This window comes from Cavia porcellus, unplaced genomic scaffold (genome assembly GCF_034190915.1).
Source record: "Cavia porcellus strain 051 isolate PalLab524CR breed Dunkin Hartley unplaced genomic scaffold, mCavPor4.1 scaffold_19, whole genome shotgun sequence".
NCBI classification, from domain to species: Eukaryota; Metazoa; Chordata; class Mammalia; order Rodentia; family Caviidae; genus Cavia; species Cavia porcellus.
Window position 1 is genome coordinate 32,115,033 of NW_026947502.1, and position 14,472 is coordinate 32,129,504.

The following is a 14,472-nucleotide window of genomic DNA, read 5'->3' on the forward strand; positions in this document are numbered from 1 at the left end:
GAGTGTGAGTTCTGCTCTGAAGCTGGCTCTGGGTTACTGGCTGGAGGAAGCAAGAACACTACGAGGAGGGAGGCCAGATGCCCAAGGGCACCTGGGGACAGGAATGAAGGTGGCCTAGGGTCTATATTGTTCTACCTGCTTCATAGGCCTCCAAATTCTGGAGAATGAGCTGTGTCAGAGATTTTCTTTTTCCAACACTGGGAATTGAACCCAAGAGCTTTGCACTGAGCTATGTTCCCAACACTGGCTTTTTAAAAAAAAATTTTTTTTTGTTTAAATTTTAAAGCAAGGTTTCATTAAGTCACTAAATTTTCCAGGCTAAGCTCAAATTTGCAGTCCTTATGTGTATATGAGTTCATGTTACGGATCTGGAACACTGAGGATATTCCTAAGTGGCAGGGGTTTTTCGGATGCAACAGAAGCAATTTGGATGACAGGTACAGTAGTAACTCATGATCTATCACCCATAGGGTATTAGGACTCACGTGGTTGCCTTCACTGCTGAGTTGAATTTTTAAAAATGAAAAACAAAACAAAACAAAAAACAAAAAACCCAAAACTTTCAAAGCTCCAGACCTTAAGATGACAACTAGAGCTAGTTTTTTTTTTTTCCTATAGAAAACTGCACATGGAATACAGATAATGGTTATAAAATGTAAACAGCAATGGTTAGATTCTGGAACACAGAGTCACTGCAAGAATTGCATCATGAGAGACTGAGTGCAATTAGTGACAGGAAGAGAGAGGGTTTGGGGAGAACTTGCAATGGTGTGAGCAAGAGAATTGTGTCACTGTGATGCAAAAGAAAATTGACAGCGAGGAGCTAAAAATGATGCAGCTTCTGAATCATGTTACTATTATCTTTAAACAAATTTGCATGGAAGGTCAAATTCATTCTTTTCATTTTTAAAATTAGAATAAAAATGCTTAATTGTCTTTTTCCTCAGCTCCGTTTTTTGGTGTCAATGGAGAAATATTAATTAACTCTCATTTCCAGGTCTTAAAAGCCTTTGCATCATTTTTATTTTCAATACAAGTGAATCATCTTTTACAAAACCATGGCGTCCTGGCAAAGCTGCATCACTGGGATGGCTGAAAATATATTGCCCGTGGTTAAAACAAACAATTGGCTTAGAGTCATCTGGTAGTTCACTGAAGAAACCCCCAGTGCACCCATTAGTATACTTGAAAACAATCCCAATCCTTGGGGATCAGATTAGGGGGCTCTACCTTCATTGCCCACCAGAACAAGGGGGCTGCCAGCTAGATTTTTCCCTTTGCACAACTTGTGCCCTCTGATGACCGGGTTATCCCACAGAAGGGGCTCCTCCCCCAGGTCCCATTGGACCCTTCATCCTTCTTTCCCACAACCACCCCTTTACTGCTCTCCCAAAATCCTCTGCTGCTCTGTCCACCCACCAGGCCAGGAGTGGTCCCAGGAACCCCTCCTTGCAGTCCATCCCAGGGCTCTGGAGTGGGCTGAAGCCATCTGCTTACCTTCTGGCCGAGGAAGAGGCTCTTGGTGGAGAGGACTGTGAAGCCATCAGCTGGTGTGCCTTCGGTAGTGCTGTCAGCACTGGCCGCCTTGCTGACTTCTCCCTGTTTCTTCTTGGACAAATAGAGGAGTAAGAATGTTGGCTGCATCAGCAGGAGCCACGTAAGTCTGGGCTTGTCTAGCAGAGAGGCAGCATGTAGGCCTTGCTCATGATATTCAAGAGAATCTGGTGAGCTAAAGTACAACCAGCTCTGATCTATGATAGAGCCATTTTTATAAATTCAAAGCAAGTGAATGTCTTTTCAATTATCTTTCAAGTATCTGGACTTTATTCAAATTTGAGAAAAAGGAAGTCTTTTAATTCACTGTTCTCAAAAAGTCAAAGCAAACCAAAGACTCAACCCTCCAATCTTTACCACCCAACGGAGGTCCTTGTCTGTTTTCCTTCATAAAGCCAGCTGTGGAGAAGGGGTACATGGTGGCCCCTATGTGGCATGAGTCTTAGCATGCTGTTCAGCTCTCTCCGCATGGCAAGACATTCAGACAGAAGCACACATGCCCTATCGTTTGCAAGGGCCTGAGCGAGGGGTGGCACTGGAAATTTTAAATGAACCAGACACTCCTATCTTTTTCAAGTACTTTCTCCTACACCTGATGGGACGGGGTGGCAGGTGGGGTTGCTTCCATAGCCACTCTGTTTCCACATCCTGGAGTGAACACTGGTAGTGTGGGGCAACCTCAGAGGGGTCCATGAGTTTTGCATATTTGCATTAAGGATGAAGCCTGTACGACAACAAATAGGTCTAGCTCATTTCAGGATGTTCTCCATTAAGACACCCTGTAGAGGGAGGCTAATGCGAAGAGTGGTGGTTTTTTTTGTTTAAACACTTTATCTTTTCCCTTCCCCTAATTATTTTTTTTTTTTTGTCTTTTTCATTTTTATCGGTACCAGGGATCGAACTCATGACCGCCTGCTTGCAAGGCAGGTGCTTATGCCGCTGAGCTAAATCCCCAGCCCCCCCTTCCCCTAATTATTATCAGAAAGTCATCTTGGGCTACACAGTGAGTTCAAGGACTGCCTGAACTACATAGTGAGACTCTGTCTCAAGAAAACAAAGCAAAACAAAAAGGCCAGGGAACTCCTGATTAAATATATGGTCATGACAATGAAGGCCATGCTGCAAAGCATTAGAGAGGAGAAAATAAGCCATTTAATCCTTGTTCTCTGCAGCCTGTTCACTTGCAAAGAACTTTGGTCTCCTCAGTTCAAGGTTCCCACCTCATGGGGCACCAGGGATGATTAAGCTCAGCACAGTTGTCTTGTAAGACATGGCTGTATTTCAATCATAACAGTGTCTAAGCTGTTCATAAAGCCTGTTGTCTGAATTTATGTCCCTTCCTAGTATTTAAGCATTAAAATGCTTTGTTTTATAGAGTGGTGATATTAAGTAGTAGATTCTTTGCCTTATCCCAGCTTCCTCCACCTGGGCACAGGAAACCTCACCAAACTCCAAAACAATTAGCTTTTTACAATTTTATATTGTTGCATAAATGCTAATGTACCTCATATTAGATATGCACCCAGATTTATTTTGAGTAATAAAAAATCTAGTGGGGCAGAATTAGCCTGCTGAAGAATATGCTAAACTAAGCATCGAAAAAAACTTATGTGAAACCATCAACCCAAGTTTATGTAGGCCTTCTCTATGCAGATGTCTGAACCATGTGAAGCTTCATTAAAAGGCCAGCAGAATTTCTGTCAGCATGGTATTTTCTCAAGAGACCCAATTTCTTTCTTTGGTATCCCCTACCAGAAAACTAATCAATATGCAGTATACGTTTTTATTCCTTAGAATAAAGAGGCTCTGTCAAAATAATCTTGGAGTTTTACCAGGCAGTAAGGAGTAAGTATATTTTTATGATTCACAAGAGGTCCTCCCACAGGGATGGGTTAGGGCTCAGGGATACTACAGGGTTGTGTATGAAAACCCCTAAGTCATTTTTTGTCCAAATTGTTGGCAAAAACTATCTTACAAGAGATCCTCTAAAGATCATGTTTCTTAGTAAACACTGTTGGGGATTTAGGTGTAATCCCAGGGATTCAGGTATAATTGTTTCCCCGAGTTTTAGGTGGTTTATTTTACGCGTTTGAAATCATTATACCGAGAAGAGCCCCCAGGCTTCCCTACTGCCAAAGGGGGACCATGCTACACAAATATTAGAGACCTTGTAGACAATGCCTACTGAGTTCTCACTGGAAAGAACCAAGCACACTCCCACCTCAAGGCCACTTGCTGGTCCCCTGCCAGGAGCCCTCTGCTTCCAGACACTTGAATGACCCAGAATCTTACTGTGTTGGGCCTCTGCTCATGTGTCACTTTACAAAGCAGTCTCACTACTTATGTAAAATAACACTGCCTGTGCCACCATGGCCATTGATTTTTATTGCAGAATTTAATCTCTGCCATCTATAACGTACCTGCCCCTCATTGAGTACTTGGAGAGGGCGAGGAGCGTGTTCACTGCCAACCCTCCTCTACTGATGTGGTAGCTAGTGTGTGTAGACTCAGATCTTGCCTTTAAGCAACTCAGTATCAAGTGTTAAAACAGCATCAGGGTGTTTTAAATTTCTCAGTAGAGTTAAATGCCCTATAAGTGAATTATAGGCTTCAAGGTCAAAAATATACTCGCTCTGCTGAGCAAGTTCATTTTGAAGACTTTATCTTATGCATACACTTGCACATGAACCCAAAGATCCACATAGAGTGAATTACTCAGGCATTGTTTGTCAGAATGAAGGATAGAAACAATCTCAAAATTCATTCTTAGAGGCCTGGTCTATCGGGATTCACATGCTATGAACATGACAGTCAGGCAGTCTATCAAGTGCTAACAGCAGCAGTACATACAGAGACATGGAAGAATAAAGAAAGAGCAGCAACAGCTACTACTGTGCCAGACACTACACGAAGTCTCGGAAGAATCACAACCACCCTGGGTAATAAACAGCTCCATTTTACAGATGAGGACAGTGAACATCAGAGAAAACTTGCCAAGGTGATAAGCTAGGAAATGGCCAAACTGAAATACGAAGCCAGGTGTCAGGCCCCAAAGCTTCTACTTTTAACTTTTTTTCTACAGTGCCAAATCAGTAGGTCAAATGACTCTTTTCATTAAAAAAAGAAAGTGAGATGGAAACTTGTAAATCTAGATTCAGAGGCTTTTTGAAAAAATACATAAAAATTTAATACACAGGCTGTCATGTGAACAAGAGTTACTTACTGTATATTCTTTTGTGCTATCTAAACTCTTCACCACATTACCTACGTAAAAACATTACACAATGTGCATAGTCATTGAATTCTAAGGCTAGAATGAACCCTATCATCTTATGGGGTAAAGGTAGACTGAGGCACAGACTTGCCTGAGCCCACCCACGTAGGAAGAACGACCCCTAGCGCACAGCCAGGACTCTGGACTCTCAGCTCCCCAATCCCCCAAGGGGTTTGTTGCCTTCTCTAACTTTCTATCACAGCTGACTCAGCTGTCACAACAAGATGTTCAAAACCTTCAACTTACATAGAATTGGAGGGAGAGTATGATTTGGAATTCGAGTGTTGACACTTGAAAAATACCATCTCCCTTTTACTACAAGTGCTTTAACGTGTCACTAAGGCTTTCCCTGCATGTCCCTGAAAAGGTTATTTTCAGAACACTCCAGTTAAACCTGGAGATGCAGGGTTCTCTGCTGTTTCTGGGAGCTGACATCACAATTTACATTAAACAAATGTTTTGAAAATTAGCTGTTCACGGTTCCAATTTCAGCTTCCCCTAGGGTTTAATGTTAGCCAAATACTCATACAGTAAGCAGACAATGTGTTTTATTGTGTGGAAGAAAAACAGACCACCATCACAGACTTCCTGCTTTTGTAATCAAGGGAAAAGCTGAGTGTTCGAGTGATTATTGGCATATGGTTATTAGAAACACTAGGTTCCAAATATAGCTACTAGGAGCTAAAGACATATACTCCCTATATTTCAAGTCCAAAAGGAAAGACAAATTGGAAAGTTCAGAAAGTCACAGCACAAAATCTATGCGGGTCACCAGGGAACAAGGCTCAGCCTGGGTTTGCCGGCATGTTGGCGTCTCACAGATGTGCTCAAATATCACAGGCAGTGTGAGTCTGAAAGCAGCCAGTGGTTTGGGACGAAGCCAAAGGAAGTACCATGCCAAGAGAGCGCACAGTTCTGCCCCTGCTGATCTCCAGTACCATGTACGAAGGACAAAAAACCTTACTTGTGGGCAAAGAAGGCCCTAGTGTCTGTTTCCAAGAGATTATAGGTTTGGCATCTCTGTGCCTTTATCAATATTTAAAAGGTTGTACCAGTGCTTTGCTCCACCTTTCCCACTCTGTCTCTCCCTCAACTGCAAATGTTGGTAGGGGAAACAGTCAGTCTACTGATTTTATATTAGCAGGAATGCATAACAGCATTCTGTGAAGTCCCTGCCTGGACGCCCCAACCTCCTCCAGGACGTGTCAGTAGGGTGCAATGCAAGCTCTTCAACATCAGGTTTCTCACTAAAAGAGCAGAAGAGACTCTGTGCTTGGAGTGGGTGGTGTGTTGCCAAAAGGAATTTAGATTTCATTTTCAGGGGAGTCTTTTTTTGCACCCAGAAGGGCATGCAAGGAAATACCACCTCTTCCACCTCAACTGAAGAAGTGTGAACAGAGGGAGAAGGTGAGAGGTAACGAAGTTGTCCCCATCTGGAATGAAAGCCAAGCCCCAAGGCAGAGCCTGCTGGGGGAGCTCAGCTCGGCTGGTCATGGCCCCTGGAGCCTATCCTTAGAAGGTATTTCCATTATCCCAGCCAGGAATCGAGAGGAGCTGATCTGGGTTCCTTCCTGATGCTGCATCATTAGAACCCACAAGGACCTTCTAGGACTTCTTACACGTCAGAGAGGCCGCTTCCTGCCACAGGTAACGTCCTTCTAGTTGGAGACCAGAAGGAAGAATGCTTAGGGGATACCTCAAGGCAGGGCAGCCTCAAGTTCAACTTTGTTAAAGACCAAACTTTGATCACATGGTCCCCGGTTTGCTGGCTCCCAAGACTGACAACAGCTGAAAGGCCAGGAACCAGTAAGAAAAGAACAAAGACCATGGGCTTCTAGTTACCTTCTGGTCTCCTGCTGGTGCTCAAATCAGTGAACAGGGTGCTGCACCTTTGTCTGTGAGGCTGACACTTGAGACTGGCCTTCTTCACCTAACATGACATTGGTCATGCTGATGAGGGGGTTCCCCCTTGCCACAAAGCAAGCTCAGAACCAGAACCTTGCCTTCAATCCAATTTAGGCCTTGGAATAAGCACTTTAACAGGGCATCTATTTTCCTGCTTGACAGAAGCTACTCCTAAAAGGGAGACTGTGGCCTGCTGTGTTGGAGCACGTGGTAGGGAGGACATGTAGCCACGGCAACATGAGAGTTGTGCAACTGAGTGAGCACTAGGACACCATACAGCAGCCTCTGGGGGGAGGACTGGATGGTGGCTACCGTGTAGTGCGAGGGAAGCCTCTCCCCCACAGGCATGTGCACATTCTTGAAGGCTGGGCACAGGGGCTGTCCCAGCCTGGGGCTATTACAGACATCACCCATCTCCCTTACCCACAAGGGTTTTCTGGTCTCCAACATGTCCAGGCTCAGGAAGACTCCCGATTGCCCACTTCAGCTGGACTAGCCCATGGGACCCACTCCACATCCCCTTCCCTGGGCCCGCCCAGCCCACTGGTTGGATGAGCCCTGAGAGGTTGTCCTGAGGGGTTTACCTGCACCCTCACCCTTCTCTATCTTACATATCCATGCCAGGTCACATACCTTGGATTTCCGAGCCCCTTTCTTTCCTCCTGTTTTTTTAGACACGGGCTTCTTCTGGGATGGAGACTTGGCCTTTTTGGCTGGGGGTGGTGTGATGATGGCTTCCAACTTCCCTTTGGATCCTCGCTTCTTTGCTAGCAACTCAGGATGGATATTCGGTAACACTCCTCCACTGGCTATGGTGACTCCTTTTAGCAGCTTGTAGGAAAACCGAAGTAGCAGATGATCAGCCTGACTGCCTTGATCCTGACTTTCAAGAGGTCATCCCTGCCTATATGTGCTCTTGATTCTGGCTGGAATAGCTCCTGCCCCCATGGCACCTACGAGGGTGCTAAGAGGACTCAGATCCACTACACAGGGATCAAATCCTCTGAGTCCCACACTGGAATGCAGTTCACAACACATCATTCCTGCAGAGAGAGCCAAATACCTTGTTCATCCCATCCCGCCCCAACTCCCAGTGAAAAACTGCCAAGAGAGGCAGGATAGTTGCTTATGGTCCAAAATGCTTTTTGCCAGCCACCTAATCACTACAACCTGGCAAATTGTTCTGCTTCTTGGGTGGTCTGATGGAATGCTCTAGTGTCTGGAGGTGGAAGAGAGCCCTGTACCTGATTCAGCTCTTCATCATTGGCCACAGCCAGCAGGATGTGCCGAGGTGTGACCCGTCCCTTCTTGTTGTCTCTTGCTGCATTGCCAGCCAGCTCCAGGATCTCCGCTGTGAAGGCAGAGAAGAGCATGTGGTCACATCAGCGCATCGGAAAGTGGCATGTGTCCTCAACCTTCCCATTGATAGTGCTGCCTGAGACCGATCATGGAGGTGTTCAGTGGCCAAGATGAAGGGGACCTAGCAGGTCCCTGGTCAATCCATTTGTTTTTGGAGAGAACAGAACTGAGGCTAGGAAAGAAGGGATGAGGGGCAGGTGACTCTGTAAGTAACAAGTGGGGAGATGTGAATAGTTTCTGCTCCCATCTCCTAGAAAGGGCTGCCTGGCATCAGTGCTGGAAGCATGGGCAGAGCCAGTCTTGTGGAGGCAGCAAAGTGGCCTGTGTCTCCAGTAATGCATCATGGATTTGCAGGGTTCAAGAGGAAGAAGGCCTCGAGAAATCTTTGCTGCTTGACTCAAACGTCAATGCCTACACATTTGGATTTAAAACTCGAAGGACATGACTGGACTCTAAAAATCAATATTACAGCAATATAAAACAAAAGTGGTGGGGGCACTAGTGACTTAAAAACATCACAGAGACATAAAAGTCAAATTCAATGTGTCACTCCTTCATGGGATCCTCCAAGTTATTCTGGAGATAGCTGAGGAGGTTTGTATATGGACTGGCATCAGACACTAGGAAATTAATTTTCCTAAGTGCAGCAGGGGTAGTGACGTTCTTTCAGGGAACATCTTTGCTCTGAACAAGCACATGTCAAAGAACTAAGAGGTAAAGCCTTATGATGCCATCCACAGAGCAAAGCAAATGTGGCAAAATGTTAACAGTGGTTAAACCTAACCACGTAAGAGTTTTCCTCTTTTAGAAAATCCTGTCCTCTGTAATGTAGATGAACCTGGATTTTATGGACCTTAACTGCAATGTCTAAGTGAAATAATCCAGGCAAGGAAAAGACAAATATTGCATGTGAAATCTAAGTCATTGAGCTCACAGAAGTAGAGAGCAGAAAGTGATTACCAGAGGCCAGGGTTGAAGCAGGAATAAGGAAAGCAGAAATGCTGGTCAAATGTTGGTCAAGTTTTGTAAGTTTCAGCCATCTACTGCACAGAAAGGTGATTATAGCTAATAATAGATTTCAAATGTTTTCAATACCAAGAAATAGGTAATGGATATGCTGATTACCTTGATTAACTCATAACTATAAAAAAGCACATTGTACCCTACACAAGTTTTATGATTATTTGTCACTTCAAAATATAGGTGAAAGTTTTCCAAAATTGTGTTTTATTAGCATTCTACATGTTTGAAATTTAAAATAAAAAGCATGAGGAGAAAACAAATTATAAGAGTATAAGCTTAACTCAGAGTTGGTGCTAAGAGTTTACTGACCTGTCCTTTGCAGCACTCTCACAACTCAAGACCACAGATTTACCACAGCGCTGGAGATGGGAATTAAGAATAAAATTGGCAATAAAATTCTCTTGTAACCTTCCAGTCACATCTCTGTCTCATTTTATTATGAGGTATACAGACTATACCAGAGTTCATCTTACATTGCTTTCTTCTGCTCAGACCACAGCCCTGCCTGTGATGTTCTTCTGGGCCACTCTTTGCCCAATTCGTTTTTCCTCCTCTTTATATATACATTGTACATTGTACATAAGAATTTCTAATGTTCTTGTTACATTGTAAACACCAGATTTTTCTGGCAAAGTCAGCACTGGGAATCATCATGAAATGGCTAGGGACACAATGCTAGCTGAATGAAAATTGTGTGTTTGAAATTTATGGTATGACTTGGTAGGTACATTTTCAAGAGGTACTAACAGCTAAACCCCATGCAAAAAATAAAAAAGCTACATGACATGTGTGTAAATCTGAAAAGCCATCTGGCTGCTCGTGAACACTTTCATATCGTCAGGGAGGAAAGTCAGTCAAACTGGAAACAGGTTTTCCCCCTTAATTCAGGAATTCATTTGTTCAGTAATTATCACCTTGAGACACACAGTCCTGTGCTTGGTGGGAGGAACACAGAGGCATCCTAAGGTTTATCTCATCAGTGTTCCAGGCTCCCAAGGATATCCTGTGTGGCCTGCATGTGCCTGTGCTACAAAGTATTCTACAGAGTCCTTGAGCTGGGCTCTCCTCATATGAGAGCCACCAATGCCTGGCAGGCTAGTAGTTACAGGCAACAACTGGTGGAAAGGCGCACCTTTCCCATCTTTACCTATCAGTTTTACCAGGCTGCACCATCAGTGTCATACTATAGTTTGCTAACAGTGGGATAAGGTGGCCTATCCGGCAGTCTCACTGAAGCTCCCCTGTAACTGAATGCAGTAGTGTGTCCCAGTGATCAACAGAGATGTCTGAATCCTCAAGAGTGCAGACTCTGGGAGTGAGTGGGCAGGAAGGAGACTCTATCAGTGGTTCCAGGGCTGGAATGCAATGCAGTAGAAGGCCAGAACAGTGGCAAAGAACAAGGGGGAATATTCATGGCTGGGGGCTTCTCAAGTCTGTGGAAAGAGAAAGGCAAAGAGTACCATTCCACTGCTTTCTCATGGAGAAGCCTGACAGTCGAGGACTTGGTTCTTTCTTGTAAAGCCAGCAATCTGCACAAGTCTACTAGATCCCTGCCAGTCCCCAGCCTCCTACCACAAAAGAGCAAGTGTTAAGTTTTCTGGGGGAGGAAGGAGCGGGTGTGCCCAGGAGGAACAAAGAAGGCCATAGAGTTACACTTCAGCTAGCTGAGAAAGGGCGTTATCTTCTGTTTGTTCTTACACTTTTTTTCCAGATGGATAGTAACCATAGTAACAACAACTCAAGGGACACACAAGATCACCTCAGAGACACACCTTTTATATGAAGTGTGTTCCATGTCCCACCCTTCCCTTGCACTGTAGCAGGAAAAGGGCCTGGATATTTTACCAAAGCTGAGAAAGGCAGAGGACACATCCTGACTGCTAACAAAAGCAGGCATCTACAGCATGAATCACCCCTTGCTGAAACATTTTAATACCTGCCCTTTTTATCCTCTGCCCACCTCTAGAAACAGCAATCATAAAGGCCTTTCCTGGCTAGGAAAGGGCTGCCTGCTGCTGGGGAAAAGTAGCGGCACAAAGGACCAGCAACTCAAGCAGATGGGACAGTTTCTGTCTGCACTCAGGGTGAGTTTGTGTTCATGGGAGGGTGAAGGGAAGGGTAACTGACTGCCAAAGAATTGGGGCAGGGCAGATCCTAATAAAGGATATGTCCTGATGAAGTTTTCTTCCCAGTAAGCAATCCTCTGTTTGCAAATGACACAATGAACAATGTCACCAAGGACCTAGGCTCACAGCTGCACAGTGGTTCTTGCCACTGCACCTCATGATTAGGCCTGTAGCCACACCAGCAAGAAGCCACTGCTAGGCCAGACCAGATCCAGCTTCCGCCTCTACTCCAACTTCAATGGCGCCTATACTTTCACGTACAGGAGGGTTTCCTACACTCAGTTCAGTTCATATTTTTGGAAGGTTTGTGCATCTCTAAAGTATTTGCTTCTGGCTAGCAGAGAGAAAAATGATTTTAAGAAACAGAACCAGGAGAACATCAGATCTATAAGCACAAGTCCTTTTCTCCATGGTTTCCAGAGCTCAAGCTTTGGATCTTCTCTTGGATTCCAGGATCCAAAGACCAGGTGGTTGTAACCCAAACAAATAGAACCCATAAAAAAAAACCACAGTGGGAACTGGAAAAAAGCAAGCAGAAAGAGAAGCAGAGCCCTTTACCAGACTCTCCAGTGTTCTTAGCCAGGGACAGTTTAATTTATGTTGTCAGTGACCAACAATGGATTGGTCTGGGGTCTAGAGTGCTTGTGGTGAGCTCTGGAAATGACTTAAGAGTGGTAACATTCCCCAGTTAGAAACGTGACAAAGGGGACACATCAAATGATGAGCAATACCAGCCATCTCGTTAGCTATTCAAAATACTTTTGTTTGTTTAAGATTTGATTTACAAGACATCCAAGTGTCTACCATTACTGGCCAGACCTCACGTCTGGCAACTAGTTAGAAGCTGGCTTATCATCTGTATGGCCAGGACCAGCAATGCAGCCTTCTACCTCCTGAGAACAGCAAGTGCTTGGAGGCACCTCTGTGCCAAACATTCCCCAGACTCATTGAACAGGATCATTTCAAGGCAACCTGACAAGATTCCCACAGCCTTGGGTAACAGCATGATTTGGCAGCCTTTCTCCCTGCAGACCAGCTGTCTGAACATGAATACCTTTGACAGGTCTACTTTCCCAGTTCACCCTAAGACCAAGAGCTTAGTGCCCACCCCCTCCCCACAATATCTTGAACTAAACCGTATCTGTTGTATGGAAGCATTTCGCCTATCTTCCTTTAGGGAGATGAAGTCATGCTCTGCAGAATTAGACTCCTAACAGCTAACAGGTGATGTGAGGAGGCTGAGCCAAATGCCAAATACAAACCTTGCAATAGGAAAGACTCTGAGGCTTTTATAGAGCTATTTGAGGAGTCTTGTCTAACAAAAGAAAGACTGAAAAATAACAACCAGAAATCAAAGAAAACTAATGTTCACGTAATCCCAAGGAGAAAACAGTTATTTGCTACAAAGCCAACAACATGACAAGGAATCTGTTTATTGTATTTCTTTCAATTCCTTATCCTTCCATCGGCAGTTCACTGAGTTCAGAACTGTTTTACACCATTCTGGAAGGTTGATTAACCCAATCAACCCCAATCAGAGGATGATTGCTAAGAGCTTCCTGAGTCCTGACTACACCACAGCCCCTACAGTTCCTTTGGTGGCCCCAAGTGTTTGTAGCCCTGTCCAACTACTGCCATCCCACCTTTCCAAGAGGTGAATTGTGAGGACTGAAAGCCTGTGGAACTGTCAGCTTGGCAGAACTCTGGGCCATCACAAATCTCCCTATTCTGCTAGTCCTGGGGGCCTCAAAGAAACCCTGCATTCCATAAAGAAAGTAGAGCCTACAGCAGTCAGTGAAGGAGGTATTTTCTTGGTTGAGTGCAGAGTATTTTATGAGTTACTCCACTGCTTCACCAGAGATGATTCTGAGTCAACACAAACTTGTCTCTTGCATCAGGCCCATGAACCACAGATTTCAGAGTCAGCATCTGGTCCACGTTCCTGCCTTCCCACCGAGATAAAAATGCAGCTTATTTAGGAATCTCTAAAGTAAGTCCTGCTGAATTCTAAGTATTTTTATGTCATACACAGGGAGAATTATGATTGTTGGAAAACATCTCAATCTGTCCTTACCCAGTCCAGTGTCTGAATATCTCCCATCAGAAACTCTCCTTGACCTTCCCAGACCTGTGCTTCTGCTTACACAACTTCCTTCTGGTCTGCAGTGGATGGCAGCAATTGTGAACTAGCAATGAACACACTGTGGTCAAACCACTGTCCAAAACTGGGTGTGTATCCTAGCTCCTATACTCCTGTACCCTGCCACAGGACATGGCCAAGATACCACTAGTCCTCCATTTCCCTTGCTATAATTCAGGACTGGGGTTAACCCTCAGCCTCATGAAGATTAATGAGTTACCAAGTAAAGTGCTTAGTAAACTTGGTAAATGCAAGTTACTATTACTGAGCTATGTCTATACCATTGGTTTAAAAAAATGTGTATGTATGTATGTGTGTGTAGAACAGCCTTGATTATGGGGGGAAGAAAACTAACTTTCTTTTTCTTGGTTTCTTCTATTTAAATAACTGCATCCATGTACGGATGTATGTGAGAGGCAAAACGAGGAGAAAAGCAACAGAAAATCTGGTGTTTCCTCCCCCAATAGTTTATTCTTTGCTGTTACACTTAACAGTTTACATATGTTTGAAAAATGCACTTGAACTCGATTAACCTCAGTGCTGCCAGAGCTGCCTTGATGGAACACAGCACCCAGGGCAGCCCCACAGGCAGTCTCTGCCTTGGAATGGGTCTGGGACTTTCATCTGACCCCAGGCAAGGCAGGACCAGAGCCAGCTGCTGAGACAGCAGAAACGGAGGCCCCCGGAAGGAGGAGGGGGAAAAGGTACCTGAGGAAGGCCCAGAGAAACCTGTTCAACCCCAGGCCTCACTGGTGGCTGAGCAGGGCCTTGGCACCACCAATCACTTGCTTTCAAGGACTATAAATTAATTTACAGGGAAATGGTTAATGTGTATGTTTGTTTTAATGTGGAAAACCATAGCCATTTGTTCTTAATTCCTCTCAGGAAGGGGTGAACAATCAGAGATGTCTGCTGAAATGAAATGATTTGAAGAGTATAATGTAAAGAGGAAATTCACTTAAAGAGCCTTGTCATGGTACCATTTCCAGATGGACTTTTAAAGGGAAAAAATGAGTGGAACATACATTTTGGAGGCTGCCATTGCTGGGAAGATGGCACTGCTTTCAATCTTAGCTCACACAGGCAGCCTC

The 14,472-nt window shown here is 44.5% G+C and overlaps 1 protein-coding gene across 4 annotated transcripts in view; it reads right to left on the bottom strand.

The window, feature by feature from the left end:
- The window catches only part of LOC100731481 (core histone macro-H2A.1), a 60,007-nt gene that overhangs the window by 22,712 nt on the left and 22,823 nt on the right, over window positions 1-14,472 (bottom strand). For 2 of the 4 annotated variants that reach the window (XM_063230917.1, XM_063230915.1), the window contains exons 3-5: window positions 7,978-8,084; window positions 7,367-7,564; window positions 1,498-1,605 (exon numbers count right to left, since the gene is read on the bottom strand). In XM_063230917.1, the coding sequence (XP_063086987.1) occupies window positions 1,498-1,605; window positions 7,367-7,564; window positions 7,978-8,084 (413 nt within the window). Of the gene's footprint in view, window positions 1-1,497; window positions 1,609-7,366; window positions 7,565-7,977; window positions 8,085-14,472 lie in introns of all 4 variants that reach the window. The other 2 variants (XM_063230916.1, XM_063230914.1) reach the window with 1 other exon arrangement.